The 17,967-nt window shown below is 58.9% G+C and overlaps 5 protein-coding genes across 5 annotated transcripts; all 5 read right to left on the bottom strand.

The window, feature by feature from the left end:
* Window positions 1–1,742: 1,742 nt before the first annotated feature.
* On the bottom strand, window positions 1,743–2,387 carry LBRM_20_0191 (conserved hypothetical protein; the record flags this gene model as incomplete). Its single annotated transcript, XM_003722911.1, has 1 exon — window positions 1,743–2,387. The coding sequence occupies one exon, from the start codon at window positions 2,385–2,387 to the stop codon at window positions 1,743–1,745; it is 645 nt and encodes a 214-aa protein (XP_003722959.1).
* A 507-nt stretch (window positions 2,388–2,894) lies between these two features.
* Window positions 2,895–4,898, bottom strand: LBRM_10_0190 (hypothetical protein, unknown function; the record flags this gene model as incomplete). The annotated part of the gene is made up of 1 exon (XM_001562740.1): window positions 2,895–4,898. The coding sequence occupies one exon, from the start codon at window positions 4,896–4,898 to the stop codon at window positions 2,895–2,897; it is 2,004 nt and encodes a 667-aa protein (XP_001562790.1).
* Window positions 4,899–6,591: 1,693 nt separating this feature from the next.
* On the bottom strand, window positions 6,592–7,302 carry LBRM_10_0180 (putative leucine-rich repeat protein; the record flags this gene model as incomplete). Its single annotated transcript, XM_001562739.2, has 1 exon — window positions 6,592–7,302. The coding sequence occupies one exon, from the start codon at window positions 7,300–7,302 to the stop codon at window positions 6,592–6,594; it is 711 nt and encodes a 236-aa protein (XP_001562789.2).
* A 1,639-nt stretch (window positions 7,303–8,941) lies between these two features.
* Window positions 8,942–11,017, bottom strand: LBRM_10_0170 (putative nucleoside phosphatase; the record flags this gene model as incomplete). Its single annotated transcript, XM_001562738.1, has 1 exon — window positions 8,942–11,017. The coding sequence occupies one exon, from the start codon at window positions 11,015–11,017 to the stop codon at window positions 8,942–8,944; it is 2,076 nt and encodes a 691-aa protein (XP_001562788.1).
* Window positions 11,018–14,784: 3,767 nt separating this feature from the next.
* On the bottom strand, window positions 14,785–16,155 carry LBRM_10_0160 (conserved hypothetical protein; the record flags this gene model as incomplete). The annotated part of the gene is made up of 1 exon (XM_001562737.1): window positions 14,785–16,155. One exon carries the CDS (start codon window positions 16,153–16,155, stop codon window positions 14,785–14,787), a length of 1,371 nt encoding a protein of 456 aa, XP_001562787.1.
* Between the last annotated feature and the right edge of the window lie 1,812 nt (window positions 16,156–17,967).

Genomic DNA, 17,967 nt, shown 5'->3' with positions numbered 1-17,967 from the left:
AAAGAAGCGCACGTGAAGAGAGAGAGAGAGAGTAACATTGTTGTTGTCGAGATGTCTGGCATGGACGCACGCGTACACTGACCGCGTACTTACTGTTTCTCTGGAGGAATCGCGCTGTGCATGCATCATGCCGTGCATCACTGCGCTTGCGTCAGTGCGGTGCTCCTTCAAGATCTGAGCACACCCAATGGCCTTTGGTAAACGTGAAAAGAAAAACAGCGGAGAGGGCAAAGTGCAATAGCAGCAGCGAAGGAAATTGAAGGAGTACTGTGTGAAGCGAGAATAGGAAAACCACAGTTTGAGGGAAGGGCAGACATGCACGAGGGAGTCGGAGTCGAGGTTACAAGTCGGGGGAGGGGGGTTAAGAAAGGTGGGGAAAGAGGAAAGAGTGTTTCTCGCCTTCCGCAAGCTACCTTGGTAGTGCACAGCGACTCGCCTGTCAGCAAATGCACGCACGCACACACACACACACACACACACGCACGCGCGTGATATGTTCAAAGGGGGCGATGCACCCACAGATAAAGAGGCGGCTGAAAAAAGCCTTGGTATTGATGTTGTCGCTACACACATGCTTTGCGTGATACGCCTTAGATGTTTCTGTTTCCGCCACTGTAAGTTTGCCTTGCGCGCGGAGCGAGAGAGAGGGGGGGGGTGAAAGGGATGAGGGCGTGGCTCTACCTTAGACTCGCTCTCGGCTTGAGTGGATGGGCGTTAGTGGTGTGACGCAGGGGTGCCAAAGGAGTGCTGCCAATGCTCAGCTGTTGTAGTGGGGGGTTCACTTTGCTTCTGGTGTATGTGTACCTGGAGTGGTGGTGAGTGGCTTGTGTAGTGGACTGCATGCGGTTGTGCTCAGCTGTGTGTGGAGAAAGAGAGAGCGAGAGGGAGGGAGGTGGACTCCGCCATGAGTGTGCCTGTTGGATGTGGGCAGAGAGGTGGAGGAAGACCAGAAGGGGAAAGACACACAAAAAGGAGAGGAGCCCATTGGAGAGTAAGTGAACAAACTGGGGCACAGCATCAGCGCGAGAGTGCGTTGTGGTGAGAGAGAAGGGTACAGGGAGAGAGGCCAAGGCCGACGACAGCCTCACGCGCACCTCCTCAACACCACTGTATATCCCCCCTCTCTCAACCCCGACAAGCACGTGCTCGTAAGAGAGGGACTCTAGGAGACGGAGAGGGGGGCGGGAGAGAGGGGGGGGGGCAAAAAGTTCCGTTGTCTATGCGGCTGGGCGGAAGGGGATGGGTGGCGTGTGGATGCAGGTGGGGGGTGAGGCGCACACACCCACACACACACACACACCCAAAGCTCGGAAGCCCTCAACACGTAAATTCGCAGCAGTCTCGCTCCCTACTGGAGCGGCTCGTCTTCTTGGGGAGGGTGGGGAAGGGGTCGGCGCGTGCCGCCACCCAGTCGCGTAGTTGTACATCGTCCTCGCCGGCAAGAGAGTGGGGAGGAGAGGCGAAACAAAGGGCCGCAGGAGGAGTTGCACAGTGATGCACGTGGGCAATCGTCCACTCACGTGGCTCGCACTGACTTTGCTCAGCTGGTACTTTGTCCGTCAAGGACACACCAGCGTGGGGAGGAAGGTAGAGGGGGGAGCGCAGGTACGCACCCACACAGCGACAGACAGAGGCGAAGATCGCAACTAGCCCTAGTGTACCTCGCGAGATGAGGTACTCGCATTTGCTTCCACTCGTTCTACGCCGAATTCGGTGATAGGCCCCTGACGCTGAGGTGCGCCTCAGGAGATCGCCGATGCAGTAGCTGCACTCATGGCAGTCGGCGCAGGAGACGATGTACCAGCGCCATCTACACGCTCCAGCGTGGGGTACAGGCGAATGAGCCCCGGCCCAGTGCCGTTGTAGTACCGCCCTTTCCACACATGCCCTTGGGCATCCGTATAGACTCCCTCGCCGTGCATACGATTTGCCCGCCATTCACCGCAGTACATCGCCCCGTTGCGCCAGTGGTACGTGCCCTGCCCAGAGAAGCAGCCGTGGAAAAATTCGCCTTCGTAGACGTTACCAGACTCCGTGAAAGCGAGTTGGCCACTGCCGTGCATCTCATCCTCGACCCAGTCGCCTGTGTAGGTGAAGGACGGACACGTATACACGCCGCGGCCGTGGCGAAACACTGGCGCGTCACTGACCGCTGCCGTGCTCACCGTAGACTGTGGTGATGTGGCCCCCCCTTTGCCTGGCGACGAGGCAGACTTGGATCGGCTACTTTTGGCTGGTGACGCGGCAGTGGCGTCGGCGCCTGCTGGGCACGCGTAGCGCCGTATTCCGCCCTTATACCGGGCGCCCTCAACTTCATGCACGTAGCGGCCCGCCTCGTCCACGAAGAGCGGCTCCTCTGCCTTCACCTCTTTCTTTTTGGTAGGCATCGTAGAGGAGGGGGTGGCCCGGAGAGATGTACAACACGCACACGCACACCAACGTGCAAGGCGACGGCCACCCTGGCGATGAAGACGGAAAGCACGCCGGCTCACGACGAAGAGGCGGCGGCAATGACGGAGACGTCACGCGTGCAGCACAGCAGCGGAAGAAGGCCACGACCTGCGAAAGACGAAGAAGAGAGGGACGCACTTGATGGCGGCGCAGCAGCGGAGGGGAGCGGATGATGAAAAGACAAGAAGAGAAGGAGTAGTTGAGAGAGAGAGAGAGAGGAGTAGTGACGCGGGTATGGCAATGACGAGTGTAACAACCTCCATTTCCTTAACCGTGTAGGACAAGGGATATGGAGAGGGAAGGGAGAGGACATCTACTCTGGTGATGCGCATTGTATGCTGCCTGTGCAACCTCGACACCATTGGCTGGCGGATGGCTCTCGACAGGCTCGTTGTTCTCGTCGCCATTATGAGGCTCATGCATGTATGTGGGCGTGTGTCGTTCTACAGCTGGAGTGTGATGGAGACTATCTGATCAATCGTATCCCGGTAGAGCTCCGCTGCAATCGTGAGCTGCGTCGCCGGCACGGCTGCCAGCACAGCCCGAAGCTCTTCGCAGTTGCTGACAGAGTGATGATTCACCGAAAGTAGGATGTCGCCGCGGCATACGCCAGCGCGCTCTGCCGGCTGCAGGGGTGCTATAGACTGCACACGCACTGCTCCTTGTCGGCCTAGTGCACCGGGCAGCACGCCGGAGGGGACATTCAGGGCGTCAATGCCCAGCACCACTGCGCGGGACGCCCAGCCAGCAGCGGCACCCTCTCTCGAGGGGGCGGCAGAGATGATGGAGGAGGATGACGCGTCGCGGCCCATATTGCTGCGAAAACGAGCGTTGGAAGGGTGAGTGTAGGTTGCAAGAGGGGCGGCCTCGTCAGCCTCCGGGGCAGTGCTGTCCACCGTTCTCACCGATGTCCCTCTGTGTGTCTCCCTACGAGTCTTGTCCCGCATGCTAGGGACAGCACATTCCTGTGGCAGAGGTGTCGGCCGCGAGACTGCCCCACCCGCACCGAGCGGATCATGCGACTGCTGGCGGAGAACAGGCGGAGGGGAAGGCGCTGTCCCATGGGTCGTCCTTAACGCCGACGGTTGCTGCTCCACTGGCGGCGGCGGTGGGGGTGCAGCTTTGGGGGTTAGGGATGACGCTGCAGTACCGCGTGTCGTGATGGAGCGGACCGCTTTCGCTGGAGCGGCACCTGCGGGCCGAAATGTACCTGCAGTGGTCGCGGCCGCGTCGCCGTGGCGGGTGTACACTAAAGTGCACGCCCAAGTCGGGGCCTTGTTTGCAGGACACGCCCCTGAGGAGTGCGGGGTGTGTGCAGGCGGTGCCCCGACTGGGCCACTGGCACTGTGAGGTGGGGACGGCAGTCCGCAGCGCAGGCGGGAAGGGGAGCGAGTCAAGGACTGCCGCTGGGCATCGCTACTGAAACTGGGCACGGCGTAGGACTTCACAGAGGCAGCAGAGGGAGAAGACTGCTGGACATCCTGCGGCGTCGGCGATGGTGAGCCACCGAGTGTAAAGGTAGGCTGATAGTCTACAACCGTCCCTCTTCCAGGGTGCGGCTCGGTCGACAGTGGCAGAAGGCCTTGCAACATGACTGCAAGACGCGCTCGCACGGCATCCGCCTGCCGATCATCCAGCGCCTGCTTCAGCGCCACGCACAGCGAAGACGGCCGGGTTTCTGCAGCTGGGAATAAGTCCGTCCCCTGGAGTACTTCGCAGAGGTACTCGAGCCGGCACCGGGACAGCCGCTGCTGGTGCACCACCTCGTTGATGTCCCGCTGCACGTCTTTCAGCTGATGCTCAATATCCGAGATGGCGCTGAGCACCTGCTCGCGCTGCCGGCGACCCTCGTCATGGGCAGTAGAAGCCAGCGAGGTAAAGTTTCTGTTGCCGTCCCCTTGATGCTTGGCTGAGCTCGTCTCAGCGGATACGATAGTTATTTCAGGCGGCAGTGTCAGAGATGGACGCGGAGGAGAAGGCGGAAGCGGTGGCAAGCCTACACGTGGTTGAGCAGCCGCTGTCGCTACTACCGCCTCTCCGCGCGGCGGGGACCTTGACGACGAAGATGAAGCCTGAGCACTGGACTCCGCCTGTGCACTCCCACTTGCGCTGCGCAGCTGCCGCTGTACCTCATGAGAAATCATCGAGGGCAGCCGGCGGCTGAGTGCGTCATCTGCATGCGCTTTGAGGAATGTCTGAACCCACTCGATGTTCGGGGTAGCGGTTACGTGCGACGGCGCCGGCGTCGTGGACGGCCCCGGCGAGGAGGCCATTTGGCCTGCCGTTGCCCCATGAGACGCCGCCGCGAAGGCCTCGGACAGGAGCCGCGGCAGCACCTTCTCCTGGAACTTCTTCACCTCCTCCTCGATCATGTACTGCACCTCAAGCCTCGAGACGTACTCGCGGAGGGCGCTGAAGAGGTCCTTCTCCGTGAGATGGGCGCTCATGTGGGTGACAGGGATGAAGAGGGCGACAGAGAAAACAGTGGCGTTTCGTTACAGCGACCTTCTCGGGTGACACACGGACGAGGAAAGGCGACGAGTGAGGAGAGGGGTGTGTGGCAGGGAGTGAGCGTAGAGGCTATGGGGAGGGAAAGGGAGCACACGGCGAAAGAGAGGCGCGCATGCGCATCTCATCGCGCATCGTCCCGCCGAGAGTGAGGAGGAAGTGGGGGACCGAATCCCCTTCACGGAGGGCAAGGAAGCCATGCACGCACAGGAGCTCAACAAGAGGAAACGAGAAAGACAACCAGAGGCCCAAGCGAGGTCAGTAGCGAGGAAAGAGAGTGAGCCGCGGTGCGGGAAAGGATATAAAATTCGCTACATCTACCCAAGCGTAGGCGGCGGTGAAGTGCCGTGGTGTGCGACAACCCATACTGTGGCTACCGTCCTGGCCTCTCACGGACCTTATACGCATGACAGCACCGCAACCGCGCCCTAGACTTCCTAATCAGAGAGAGGGACGGGATCTCGAGTCGCTGCTGCGTGCGGCAGAACAACCGCAGGTTGGGTCGCATGAGCGTGGCTGGGTAGATCTCGTGCTCTTCGTGCGTGTTTCGTTGTTCCACTTTATACGATTGCTTTCGCATTACATGCGTGTGCCGCAACGTGTATGTGTGTGGAGGGGGGTGTAGGGAGAACGATTGCATGGGCAGTGCTGCAGCTGCTCCACGGTGGCCACTGCACAGAAATGCGGCGGTCGCGTCACCTGAAGTGGCGAGTCGACCAAAAAGGTAACATGAAAAAACAACAGAGATAAAGGGGGGGGGGGGGGAAGACTCGTAAAGAGATTGCTGAGGTGTCGCACCTGGCGATGCTTTACATGGATCTGATTCACTCCGAGTATCGTACGTTTCCCCTCCCTTCCCACTCTCTCCCTGCCTGCGTGTGCGATAGTGTCCCTTCACCCAGCCCCACTGTGGTCGCCAGTGCCTATCAAACCGTCTCGCATCTCCTTTGCATCTTGTCTGATGTCTCACGAGGTAGACGTATTTTGCTTCGACGAGACGGCCTCCCCCTTCCTCGAGAAAAGCGCCTCTGTGCGTCCGCCTGTCTTTCTGTCAGCGTGACCTCCTCCGTTCACGTCGACTGTGAGGAGGGGAGAGGAGAGGAGGGAGGGGGGCGATACGAGCGACGTGTCTGCGCCTCCCCCCAGAGGGCGAAATGAAGAAGAATGGGGAGCGAAGAGCAACACCTGCACACACACACACGAGCAAGGCGGAGAGGGCGGGAAGGCGGCGCACATGAGAGAGAAGCAGAGAAGAAAGCGCACAAGAGAACATGGCGGCCGGATTGGGGAGTTTGTGTGTGCGTGGGTGTATGTGCCCCCCGCGCGTGAGGGGAGGGGGGAGGGGGGAGCCGGGAGATACGTGCAGGCGCAAATGAGAGGACAAGGCAAATAAAGCAGGATGGGAGGGGGTCGGGGAGAGAACAGAAGGGTCCCAAAGCGCGTAAGAAGGTGAGAGAAGAGTGCAGAAACGCGAGGGAGGCAGACATCGAGGCCGCAGCCATCGACCAAGTCAGGCACGCACACATCACTCGCCACGCTGTCAATGACGCCACCTCCTGAGTGCACGCGCGACTGCACAGAGCGGGATGGAAAAGCGAAAGTGAATGGGCTTCTCGTAGGGCCCCACGAGACTCACTGACGGTTGAGGTGGTCTCGATCGTACGCCTCCAGGCGTGTGCGCACGTATGTGGCACACTCGTCGGAGCATGCAAAGTGCACGAACGGAACATCGCGGTGGCTCGCGATAGCGTGAAAGGTGACAAAGACTTCGTAATAGCGGGAGTGTATGCAGCACGCACTGCAGTCCACACTGCGCTGCGCCGGGACGTAGGTCGCTGCCGCGGCCCCCTTAACCTCCTCCGGTGTGTAGAGAGGGTTGTTCTCGAGTGTCAAGACACGCAGGCGAGGAAGGAAAAGGAGGCAGCCGGGCAGCACATGGAGGTGGTTATTACCGATGTGCAGCTCTTCCAGCGCCTTGAGCTGCCACATCTCGAGTGGCAGCCACGTTAACATATTGTTGTTCAGCGTCAGCCGCTCCAGCTTTGACAGGCGGCTGATCGAGGAGTCCACTGAACGGAGTGAACAGTAGCTCGCGTTCAGCCAGCGCAGCTTCGACAATGCTGTCACACGGGGAGAGATGGTCGTGAAGCGATAGTTGTTATCTACATGGAGAACCTCCAGCTGCTCGCGCAGAGCAGCGATACTGGGCGGTACATCGGTACAGTTGAAGTGGTGGCTAAAGTAGAGTGTATTCGATCCTTCCTCCAGTACCCGCTGCATCTCCACCTCGGCGGTGTCCATCTCCACCAGCGGCGAGTACGAAGGGTAAGTCGGGTACACCATGGGCGCGGCCAATCTGTTGCGTCGTGTGCAACGGTGTGGGTGGGTGATTCGCTCGCGCGTCGCTCAACGTGGAAAATAAGAGGCAGAAAAGATGCACAGCAGTGCTGCGTATAATAAGACACCCCCACGCGTCTTGCAGACCTGCCTGCCGTTTCCTGCACTGCTGGGGAGGAGAGGGAGGCGTCTCGTGGTGCAATGGCAATACGCAGCAATGCCCCCCTGCAGAGAGACGAAGAGACACACACACACACACGTCACGCGGACACACGCCCCAAAACAGAGGTATCTCACACAAAAATGAGGATAGCGAATGCGCGGGTGTGTGGGTGTGCGTATGAGTCACGGAGAGTGAGAGAGGGGAAGAGCAAGAGGGAAAGCGTGTGAGGAGCACGTGACGTTGGGGGGGGGTTAAGAGTGGCTCCTTCTCCTTTCTCACTCCAATGGCACCCCCAGACACATACGCACAGTCCGCCGCGCACCTGCCTGGTGGAGGGAGGCGGGACAGCGGTCGAGGAGAGCGCGCGCGTGCAGACGACGAGATACATCAGAGGAGTCCTGCGACGGTCAACGCACGAGGCACAAATTCTTCGCTGTGTGAAGGCCACACCGCCTCTTTACGCATTCAAAGTGTGTGGGTGTGTGTGTCGCTGCTCATTTTGTGGTCCATGCCAATGATTATGAAAACAGAGAGAGAGAAGGAGGAGGGGGGGGGGGGTGGAGAACAGAGAGAGAAACGACTTCGGGTGGAAGGGGTTGCGGTACTTCACTGAACGACGACACGGAAAGAGAGACGAGACGCGATTCGCAAGCACATATGCGTACATGCGCGTAGGACGTCCCACCTGTACGCACGTCGTTAGCGGTAACTAAAAGGAAATTGAAAGACGAGAATATTCTTAGAAGGTAAGCACATGCGATGTATCCTAATACATATCCCCAACTCTCCCGTGCTGGTGAGTCGCCCATTTCCCTGGAAGGGCATACCAACCTAGCGCACCGTCACTCGCGCTCGCGACAACATCACACACGAGCAGGAGGGCTTACGTACTCTCACTCTTCCGTTACCCAAGAATCGCTGTCGTAGCGGGTAATCACGGGAGTGACGGCGGGGGGAAAACCACACGCTTACAATCACTTGATTCCAGAGGATATGGCATGAAAAGAACCCAGTGGGGTGCAGATGAGATGAGTGCTTGGCGAAGTATACCAGTGAAGTGATGGAGAGTGCCTTGACTCAGGCCTCCGCGCATCCTAACATCGTTCCAGTCTTTCACTCTTGACGCACACCTTCGAAAGAAGAGAAAAGAAGTGAATGTCTTTATACGAAGGTCATTGCGAGCGAGGAAGGACGCCAAACGTAAAACTCAACCCGGCACAGACAACCCGACGTCCAGAGAGGGACATGAAAGCCACTTTATACGCGACAACGAAGAGAGGGCGGACTCCAAACACCTCTCAACTGGCGAGGAGGCAAAAAATGAACGGAACATGTAGAGAGAGAGAGGACACACACACACACACACACAAAACTCGTGGCTTTCATCAACTCAGCCATCGCTTCCGGATTCACAGCAACACCGCACATCAGCGATGCCACTCCCCTTCACACCTACACACTGCTCCAAAGTAGCAAGGCGATTTAGGTGACAGAGATGAGTGAGGCACCCAAGGGCCAGGCGGTCTCGTAGCCGCTGATCTTCTTTGCCACGTGCAGCACGCGGCCCTCCGGCACCTCGTACCCATATCGGAGCAGCGCGTACGTGTAGGAGTAATACATGCACTCGTACTCTGGCTTCAGACTACCGAGGCCGCCCTTTGCGGTCGCCTCGGCAATCCGGGTGAGGGAGAAGGCCGCGCAGTGACGCTCCCCAATCTTTGCCAGGTCAGGCAGCTTCACCTCGAACTTATCGTTCGATACTGCAGCCCCCACTGGCGCTAGAGAGTTGTTCGCCATGGCCAGAAGATCAAAAAGAAATGAAAACGCGTAGATGTCACCGGTGAAGTTGGCCAGCGGCGGCTGGAAGACACCCGCGACGCCGCAGTTGACCTCCTCGCATGTCAGCCCCACCGGTTTCAGCAACCGGTCGCGGAAAAGGTTCGCGCAAGCCTGGAAGTCAGGGTGCCTAGCGGGTTCTCCGGCGTCGTTTCTCTTAGTGTTCCGCACCCCGAGCTGGTCCTCGTAGCCGACAGCGAAGCAGGGGAATGCGTCCACCGCCTCCGTATCCAACTGTAGCCACGGTAGAGTTTTCGGCGGCGCTGTGTCGGTGATCATGTTTTCGTCTTCTTCGTCTTTGCTGTCATTGGCGCTCACGTTGCGGACACCATTCCCGACGGATGGGGTGCTGTCATCGCCGCTGGTCCGTGCCGTCGTCGTGGCGCGGGTAGCGGAGCCGCCGCCCGGCCTCTCTTGGCGCTTGCCTTGAATATGAAAAAGCAGCGCCTTGGTGGCTGCGTGCAGACCGTAGCCTTCGTAGCTGTGCTGATACACTTTCACCGACCGGCCGCCCAACGTTGCCGAGCCACGCACGTCTGCGCGCATTTTGTAGAACGTGTCTTCACCAGGCTCGAAGACGATCTGCGTGGAGCCGCCACCGATGTCAATGATAGCCGCCGTCGAGGCTGTTGCCTCAGTGTTCCTGGCAAATGTCCCTAGTAAAAAGTTCACCGTCAGCCACGCCATCAGGCCCTCCTCGTGGGAATCCAAGATGCGGACTGGCGCGCTGCCGCGCAGCCAGAACGTTTCCTTGCGGTAGCGAGCACGAATCTCAGCAAGAATCTCTGTGGCTTTCTCCAACCCCAGCATGCGCAGTCCCGCAGTAGCCTTGAACTCGATTGGTGTGCATGCGTGCAACTCTGCCGGCACGAAGTTCTTGGCCTTCGCGAAAAGCTCCCACAAGGCTTCCGGGGCATCCTGCACCGGATTGTTGAGCTCACTAAGGGCTTTGTAATTCAGCTCGAACAGCTCCCCGACGAGGTCGATTTTGCTGAGCTCATCAGGCGCTGAGGCAGAGATCTGCGTGAGAGGGTTCACCCTGTACTTGTAGACATGGACACGATTGCCAGTGCTGCCAATATCGAACACAACGGAGTACTTGGCCACAGCGTCCACGCACGCCTTGCGGTTCTCCACACCGTTTCCAGCTAAACCAGTGCTAGGGTGTATTTCTTGAAGGAGAGCCGCCTGCAGTGCGCGGATGCCGCTGCTGCGGCGCGGCTCGACTACACCGAGTGGACCCTCGGTGAGCTTCTCGTGCTCGGACTTCAGATGAGCCCGTCTCTGTTTCAACCACAGGAGGTGCGCCGTGGTGTTGCGGTGGGCGGTGCCGAAGAGTGTACGGTGTTCGCTTGCCAGCCCATCCTCGCACGCCTGCAACAAACTACGCGCCGACACGACACGCTCACGCTCCAGTGCGACAGTACTCGTCAGCTCCGCTTTCTGCCGTGCCATCTCCGCGATCGCTTGTGCACCCTTGACACTACCGCTGTTCTTTAAATTCGCATTGGCCTCGCGGCAGCCAGTCAGCATTGCCTCGCTCTTCGCCACGGCGTTCTGCGCGAGCTGTATGTGACGGGACTGACGTGGGTTGGCGGTGCTAACGCCGACTTGGTACGCAGTGATGACAAAGGCAACAAGCATGACGGCGAAGAGGCCAAGGACGATGCGGCCCATGCCTCTCAGCGGCTTGCCAGCTGTGAAGCCGCCAACCACTGCCATGACGGGTACACGCAAGGGTGTGGGTCGTGTTGTATAGGAGAATAAAGAGAGAGTATCGCTTCAGACGTACGCACCGACACCCCAACGTAGGCGGCGGCAGCTACCAACTGCAGCAGAGCAAAGACCAGCGAAAGGCGTGATGATCAGCAGGGGCTAAAAATACTCCCAAATACGCACGCACACCGGGCGGGCACACACACCCAAATGGGCAAAGAGAGAGAAGAGAGGGAGAAGAGAGTCGTTCTGTTTGCCGCACAGCGAGCGAGATGCGACGAGAATGGGCGAGAACGGGGGCGGAAGGAAGGAAGGGAGGGAGGGAGGGAGGACGGAGTGGTGAGTGTGGGTTTGGGTGTGTGTAAGAGGCGACGAGAGGCAGAAATGGCACAGCTACGGGCTCGAAAGCTCCAGGGGTCTCTTTTTCTTTCTCCACCACTGACGCCTTCAGCCATTTAGCAGAAGTCCTACTCCGCTCGGCCCCACGACCCTGTCGCGGTCCTATCGCGCGGTGCGAAGCAGCGCTAGACACACGCGCTACAGCAATGTGCCGACCCAGTCAGCAGAGCACGGCCCCAGCCTCAAACTCTACCCTTTCCAGCTGCGCAGTTCTCCTCACAGCCGTTCCGATCATGCCAGCCTCCACCTGGCGCACGCTTAGGGGTGGCGCAGGCACTCCCCGCGACTAGGCCGCGAGGGCTGGGTGAGCTGCGTTTCAGTCACGCTGGCACTCTACCCATCATGTGGATGACACAAGCGTGCCCGCTGTCGCAGGTCGCTCCGATGCAACGCCATCTAGGACCGGGCCGCCGGCATCGGCAGCGATACATCGCTCTGACCTCCGCACATCGTAGGTTCGTGGCCCTGTTAGCACCACAAGAGGTGGCTCGACATCGGCAGGGATGGAGGGGGGTTGCCTCGCTTCCCTACACAGGCTGAGGGTACTGGGCCCTGAAATCATGCACTGGGGCGTGCTCAGCCATCAGGGCAAGGGAATGGGAGGATGAAGCAAAGGAATACGGCAGAAAATCTGCGAACTGTTGACACGAAGGCGGGTCTTGTGCCTCCATCTCTTTTCCTGGTAGTGTGCTCGGGTGACCCGTGCGTGCGCTTGTGTGTATGGTGGTGATTAGCGAGGGGGGACAAGAGTCAGGCAACGCACAATCAAAGGTGGTAACGGCTGTGAGGAGCGGAGAGGAGGGTGACAGCGCTGCTGTTGCAAAGATGGACAATGTGGTGAATGGCGCGTCGATCCTCAAACGGAAAAGCCCTCAACGACGTAGAGAAACAAAAAAATTTGCGCGCGTTGAGGAACGCGAGGCGCTTTTTTGCTGTTTACCGCTGTTGCACCTGAAGAGACACGATAACGACGCGTCAAGACAGCGGTGCTGTTTCGAAAGGGGTGTAGAGAGAGAGAGATGCGCAAAATCTTCTCGCTACCTGTGTGACCTTATTCTCAGCAGAGTGCTCTCACCAAGATGACTCTCTAACTCGCACGGACACGAGGGAGAGATGAATGCACTCACTTCCACACACGCGGGCGATGCCCCTAGCTCTATCTCGTTCTGCATAGGTAGTCACGGTCCAGCTGACCAGAGGATAAGGCTCAGATGACGGAGATACGAAGAAATGAAAATAAAAGAGCGCTGAGGTCGTGCTCTGCCCCACCATACAGAGGGCCGGAGAGAGAGAGCGACACAGCGACGCGGATAGGGTGGGGGAGAGTGAGAAGAAACGAGGGGAGAACGAGAGGCCACCGCAGCGACGTAGGTGTGTGTGCTGTGTACGAATGCGCTTGTGTGTGATGCAGGTGAGGCCAGTGAAGTGTGTGTGTGTGTGTGTGTATTTGAGGGCGGTTAGTGGAGCGCGATGTGGGGCAGACGCGATAGGCGGCGGGGAAAGAGGGGAGTGCAAAATGGCAGAGAGGGGAAAACATCCGCCCAGACTCAGCAGAGAGATCAGAGGGAGGCGCGTGAAAAAAGCCCTCGCTGCATCATGGCAGGTGCGAAGCTCAAGGGGCTCGTCCTGGTGGGAGGGGGAAGGGAGAGGCAGGAAAGCAGCGGAAAAAAAGAGGATTTCGACCCTCACGAGAGAAGTACAAGCGCCACAACCCCGTAAAGCACTTCCACACGAAAAGCTCTGCCTACTGCACTGATCAGCGGTGTGGCGGACAAGAGAGGCTTCACCCTCTCTTTCCCTCTATCACCAGTAAATGTGTGAGTGCCTCGCGCGCTCCGCACCACTGGGGTGATGTTCTGACCATCCACATGTCACGCAACGTGGCGGTGCGGATGAGGAGTGGAAGCAGAAGAGAACGCATCGCTCTCTTTCCGTTCATGGTTGAGACTTCTGTATTGTTTTCTCTGTTTGCCCATCTCCCGTTTGCGCTAATTTCCACCTCACAACATTCGTGTTCCTCTCACTGCCCATTTCCTCCCTCACATCTGCTCTTCCGTCTGCGGGGAGGCGGGGAGAGGGCGGTGCTGCCGGGCGCGAGACCCCCGCACACACAGGCAGAGAGACGGGGGAGGAGGGGGAGGGGCCTGCAGACTGCACAGCGGCGTGGGGGGCGGGTGGGTGGAAACGGTCCTCAACAAGAGCATGCACAGGCAACATGCAACGCAGTACCAGTCCAGTTACACATGCACACATAAGGCACATCAACAAAGGCTTCATACGCAAGATTGAACGGAAACTCAGCAAGACATCCGACAGAGAAAGAGAGATCACCTTCAGCATATACCGGGAGAAGGAGAAAGACGCACCATGGCTTATCACGCACCACACCGACTGGGGTAAAGTCGGGGACGTGAGTGTATATGTACACTCATACAGCTTCATGTACACGTATTGTAGAGTGAAAGGGAGAAGAGAAGAGAAACGGAAGAGGTGGGTAGGTGGGGGAGAAAGCCAAAGGAGGTGAAGACAATGGGCAGACGGAAAGAGAGTGGAAAGAAAAGTGAAAAGGTGGGCTTCATTGATGCAGGCCGAGGGCTACACACTCGCACACACACAACGAGAGAAGAGAGGGGAGAGTCGGGGGGGGGGGGTGGAGGGTGTGGAGAGGCGTCAAAAGAGCCATAAAAGGCAAGAGAAGGAAAAATCAGGAGAGAGACCAAAAATCCAGTGCTGGTACGTGTCATCTCACGCAGTGTCTGTGTCTATGTGCACATCGATGACGGTGGGGAGGTAGAGGCCTCTTTGGTACGACGTAGAGAGATGATATGGTAAAGGAAGAGAGACGGCGAAGAGGGGGGGGCAGCCACCACCAAACAAACGCAGTCGGGAGAGGAGACCTGAGTAGACACGAGTGGTGCAAAGCGACGTGTACGTATGTGTGTGTTGCTTGAGGGCATGGCAAAGCTCAAGAGGAGCACTTTTTCCCTCTCCCTGTTGTAGTAGTGACAAGGTGAGGGGAACAGCGATGTGTGGTAACGGAGTGCACGATGCACCAAGCCCCCTTCCTCTCAACCCACGCAACGCCCGCTCACACCGCAGCCCTCACACGGTATGTAGAGGGGACGACACATCGATGCTCACATACACACACACACACACACACACACACACACACAGTCTAACACATTGAGGAAGGCGGAGGTGCTACAGCATGGAGTCTCGGGCTGTGGGCACACACGGGATGGACAGCGGCGTTCCCTCTGCAGACATCAGCGGACACGGGGTGGCCATGCGAGAGGCGCCCTGCAGAAGCAGTTCTGTGCCTGTGTGTGTGTGTGTGTGGAGGCACGGCGCCCTCGGAGAACACCGTCGTTTCATTGTGACTCGTCGGTGCGTTCAGTGGGGTTGGAGTGGACAGGACCGTCCGCTGCCCCCATCGCAAGCGCAGCTGCCGGGGCGTGGCCTAGTGATGTGCCGCCTGGAATCCCAGAAAACGCACTGCTGGTGCCTTCGAGATGGTCGAAGTGGCCTGTAGAGCCCGCCGAACCGCTACAGACGCTGCTGTTCGACAGCACAAATGCGTCTGGCGGGCGGCCTTCGGGGTCCTGCGCAGCGGGACCGGGACAAGGTCGGCTAACCCCAGGCGATGCGGAGTTGCCCCGGCTAGCCACCGTGCTCACGGCACGCAGCTGGGGCGTTGCACACGTGCTGCTGGCGCTTGAGATGATGTCACCGCCAAAGCGTGAACTGTTCAGGTGTCGATCCATTTCCATCTCCATCGCCATTGCATGCGCCACCTCCCTCTCATTCACGGCGGTGCTCGCATCCTGCAGCTGCTGATGAATTTCCTGCGTGCGGGACTGCTGCTCGGCCCGCTGTTGCTTCTCTCGCGCGAGGCGCCGCTCCAGCCGCTCACGCATGGCGACGTACTTCTCCGCCTTGGACAGCGCCTCCGTTCGCAGTCCCTCCGCTGCCGCGATCTCATCCGTCAAGTACCGTATCATTGCTGTGGGGTCGTAGGCGACGTCGGCCGTGTTGGTGGCGGTAGTGGAGCTCGCTGCGCTCAGGCGACTGCTGCTACGCTCGTGGACAGGGCCAAAGACGCCACTGCTAGCTGCTGGGGCGCCGCTTGCGGGGACAACGGCGAGCACTGGCATCGCAGTGGAGGTGTGTGTGCCCAGACAGCCTCCGCCTCTCTCCGCGGCGTCGCTCTGGTCCATCTCCTCCACCTCTTGCACAAGCTGCTCCAGCTGCTGCAGCGAACTCGTCTGCTCCTCTAGGACCTGGTCGAGCTGTTCTCGCTGAGCGTGCAGCCGCAGCAGTCGGTGCTGCAGGCGGTTGGCGATTTGTTGCTCCTCTTGCTTGAGGTGCTTCGACAGCTCGTTGATGCTTTGCATGGTGCAATGAAGCTTTGCCTCTTGCATTGCCTTCTCGGCCTCCACCTTACGTAGGTGGGCGACCAGTTTGCTGTGATGGTGCTTTGTTGCCTCCAGGCGTCGGAGAAGCATATTTGAAATGCCCTCCTGCCGCCGCTCTAGGTCGGCATAGTTCGCCCGCATGCCTTCTTGCAGGGTCGCTAGGGACTCACGCAGTCGAAGCACCGAGGTACGCAGTACCAAGTTGGCCGCCCGCATCTGCTCAACCCGCTCCTCAAGCTGCTTGCGCGTTAGCTGGTCTGCCTCAACCTCAAAGTCGTACAGCGGGGGAGGGTTCGGCATGCTAGCGATCTTGTTCTCCACAGTCATGGTCGGCGACGCCGCAGGGCCACGGGAGGTGGCGGTGTCGTCGCGTGGTGTGCACAGCGCTGTCGTGCACACGCTGTGAGGGGCGCTGTGTTGGCTGAAGGAAGGAGAGTCGCCAACATCCACCAATGGCGGCACCGTTGGGTGGCGGCAGCTGCTGTAACTCCGCACGCCACCGGCGCCGCTGATGGCGGAGGAGCACTGCTCGCTTCGGTCATCGCGCGACGATATTGAGGTGTGAGAGGTGCTGCTGCGTGCCCGTCCCCGCTGGCTCAAGACAGAGGGTATGTTCACCCCAGTGGTGCCCAAAATATCCGCCACCTGCGAGTGGCGCGAGCTGTCACGCGTGGCTGCGGCACTGGAGAAAGAACGATGCGTCGACGGCCACTGCAAGGAGCCGCGCGGCGTGGCCTGCTGCTGCTCCAGGATGGAGGGATGATGGTGGGGTGTGTGCACTCCATGAAGGGGGTGGCGCTCACTTGCGCTGGGGCCGCTTGAGGTCAGCGACATGTTTGCGTCGCTGGCGCTCACCACATTGGCGTTGGCGACGTTTGTCTTCGAGAAGGTGCGCAGGTGCGCCGATGACGGCACCACAAGCGGAGATACTCGATGTCTATGCGAGTCCATGATAGGCACCACCTCGTGTTCGCGTAGGTGAGTCACCAGATGAGGGAGTGGGTGGGCTTCGCTGCTGTTTCTCTGTTTTTTTTTTTCTCTCGGGTATTGTTCTTCTGCTTCAGCGAGCTCACGAAGCTAATGCAGAACGAGGGATGGGTCTCGTGTCCACACAGCACAGTGGCAGCACGTGTCGGTCGCGTAGCGCGGCTTCCGCTTGGCTTTGCCTTGTTTGTATTTTTTTTTTTCGGTTGTTTCTTCTTGGTGAACTCAAAGTCAAGCAAAATGATGCTGATGGCGTTCCTCGCGTACGCGAAGAGAGGGAGACACGTGCGTGCGTTGAGGCAAAGGGAGGGGAAGGGAGAAGGTTGGCAGGCGATCGCACATCGGCTCAGCTGCCGCCGTTTTAGTTCTTCTGTGAACGTTTGTCTTTCTTTTGTTCAGCAATGGAAGAGCAGAGAAGACGAGTCGTTCGTGCAGGGGGAGGGGGAGGGGGGGGGACGCAATACACCGTCTGATGTGTATGTGTCAGGGTGTGTACCGAGGAAGGCAGAAGGCGTAGGAGAGAAGGGAGGGGGAGTGAAGGCTATCGAAAGCGCAGAGGAAGGAAGAAGAGAGAGAGAAATATGCGAAGAGCACAAAGACCCCCTCCTCAAGAAAGGCGCACGACAACAACGGCACACGACAAGAGCTACAGCAACGCTCAAGGACGAAGAGAGACAAGAGATACCTCGCTCGTTCAGGCGAAGTGAGAGAAATAAGGGGGAGGGAGGAAGAAGGGGGGAGGCGGTGATGCGTGCGCGTATGTGTACGTGCGCTTTATGCGTTAATTGAGGTCCCGGTGTGTGTGTGTGTGTGTGTGTGTGTGTGTGTGTGTGTGTGTGTGTGTGTGTGTGTGTGAACACACGGAGACGGATAACAGAGGAGAACAAGAAGGCAGAGACAGAGAGAGAGAGGGGGGGGAGGGGTGAAGACGGTGTTGTTTTCTGGTTTCTTTTTTGTGTGGGTGGGTGGTTGCGGCGGTGATGTTACGTGGGCTGTGCGTGGATGGGTTGTTGATACCGCTCATCTGGGGTGGTGCATGCGGCAGAGGCAGAAGGAGGGCGAGACACGCAGACGCGGGGGGGGGGGGGAGGGGAGAGTGGGGAGACCGATGAATAGGAAAGCGAAGCGGAGTAGAGAGAGAGGCAGAGGTGAAAG

This window comes from Leishmania braziliensis, chromosome 10 (assembly GCF_000002845.2).
Source record: "Leishmania braziliensis MHOM/BR/75/M2904 complete genome, chromosome 10".
Classification (NCBI taxonomy): domain Eukaryota; phylum Euglenozoa; class Kinetoplastea; order Trypanosomatida; family Trypanosomatidae; genus Leishmania; species Leishmania braziliensis.
The sequence above is the reverse complement of the archived record's forward strand: the minus strand, read 5'-3'. Positions and strand labels throughout refer to the sequence as shown.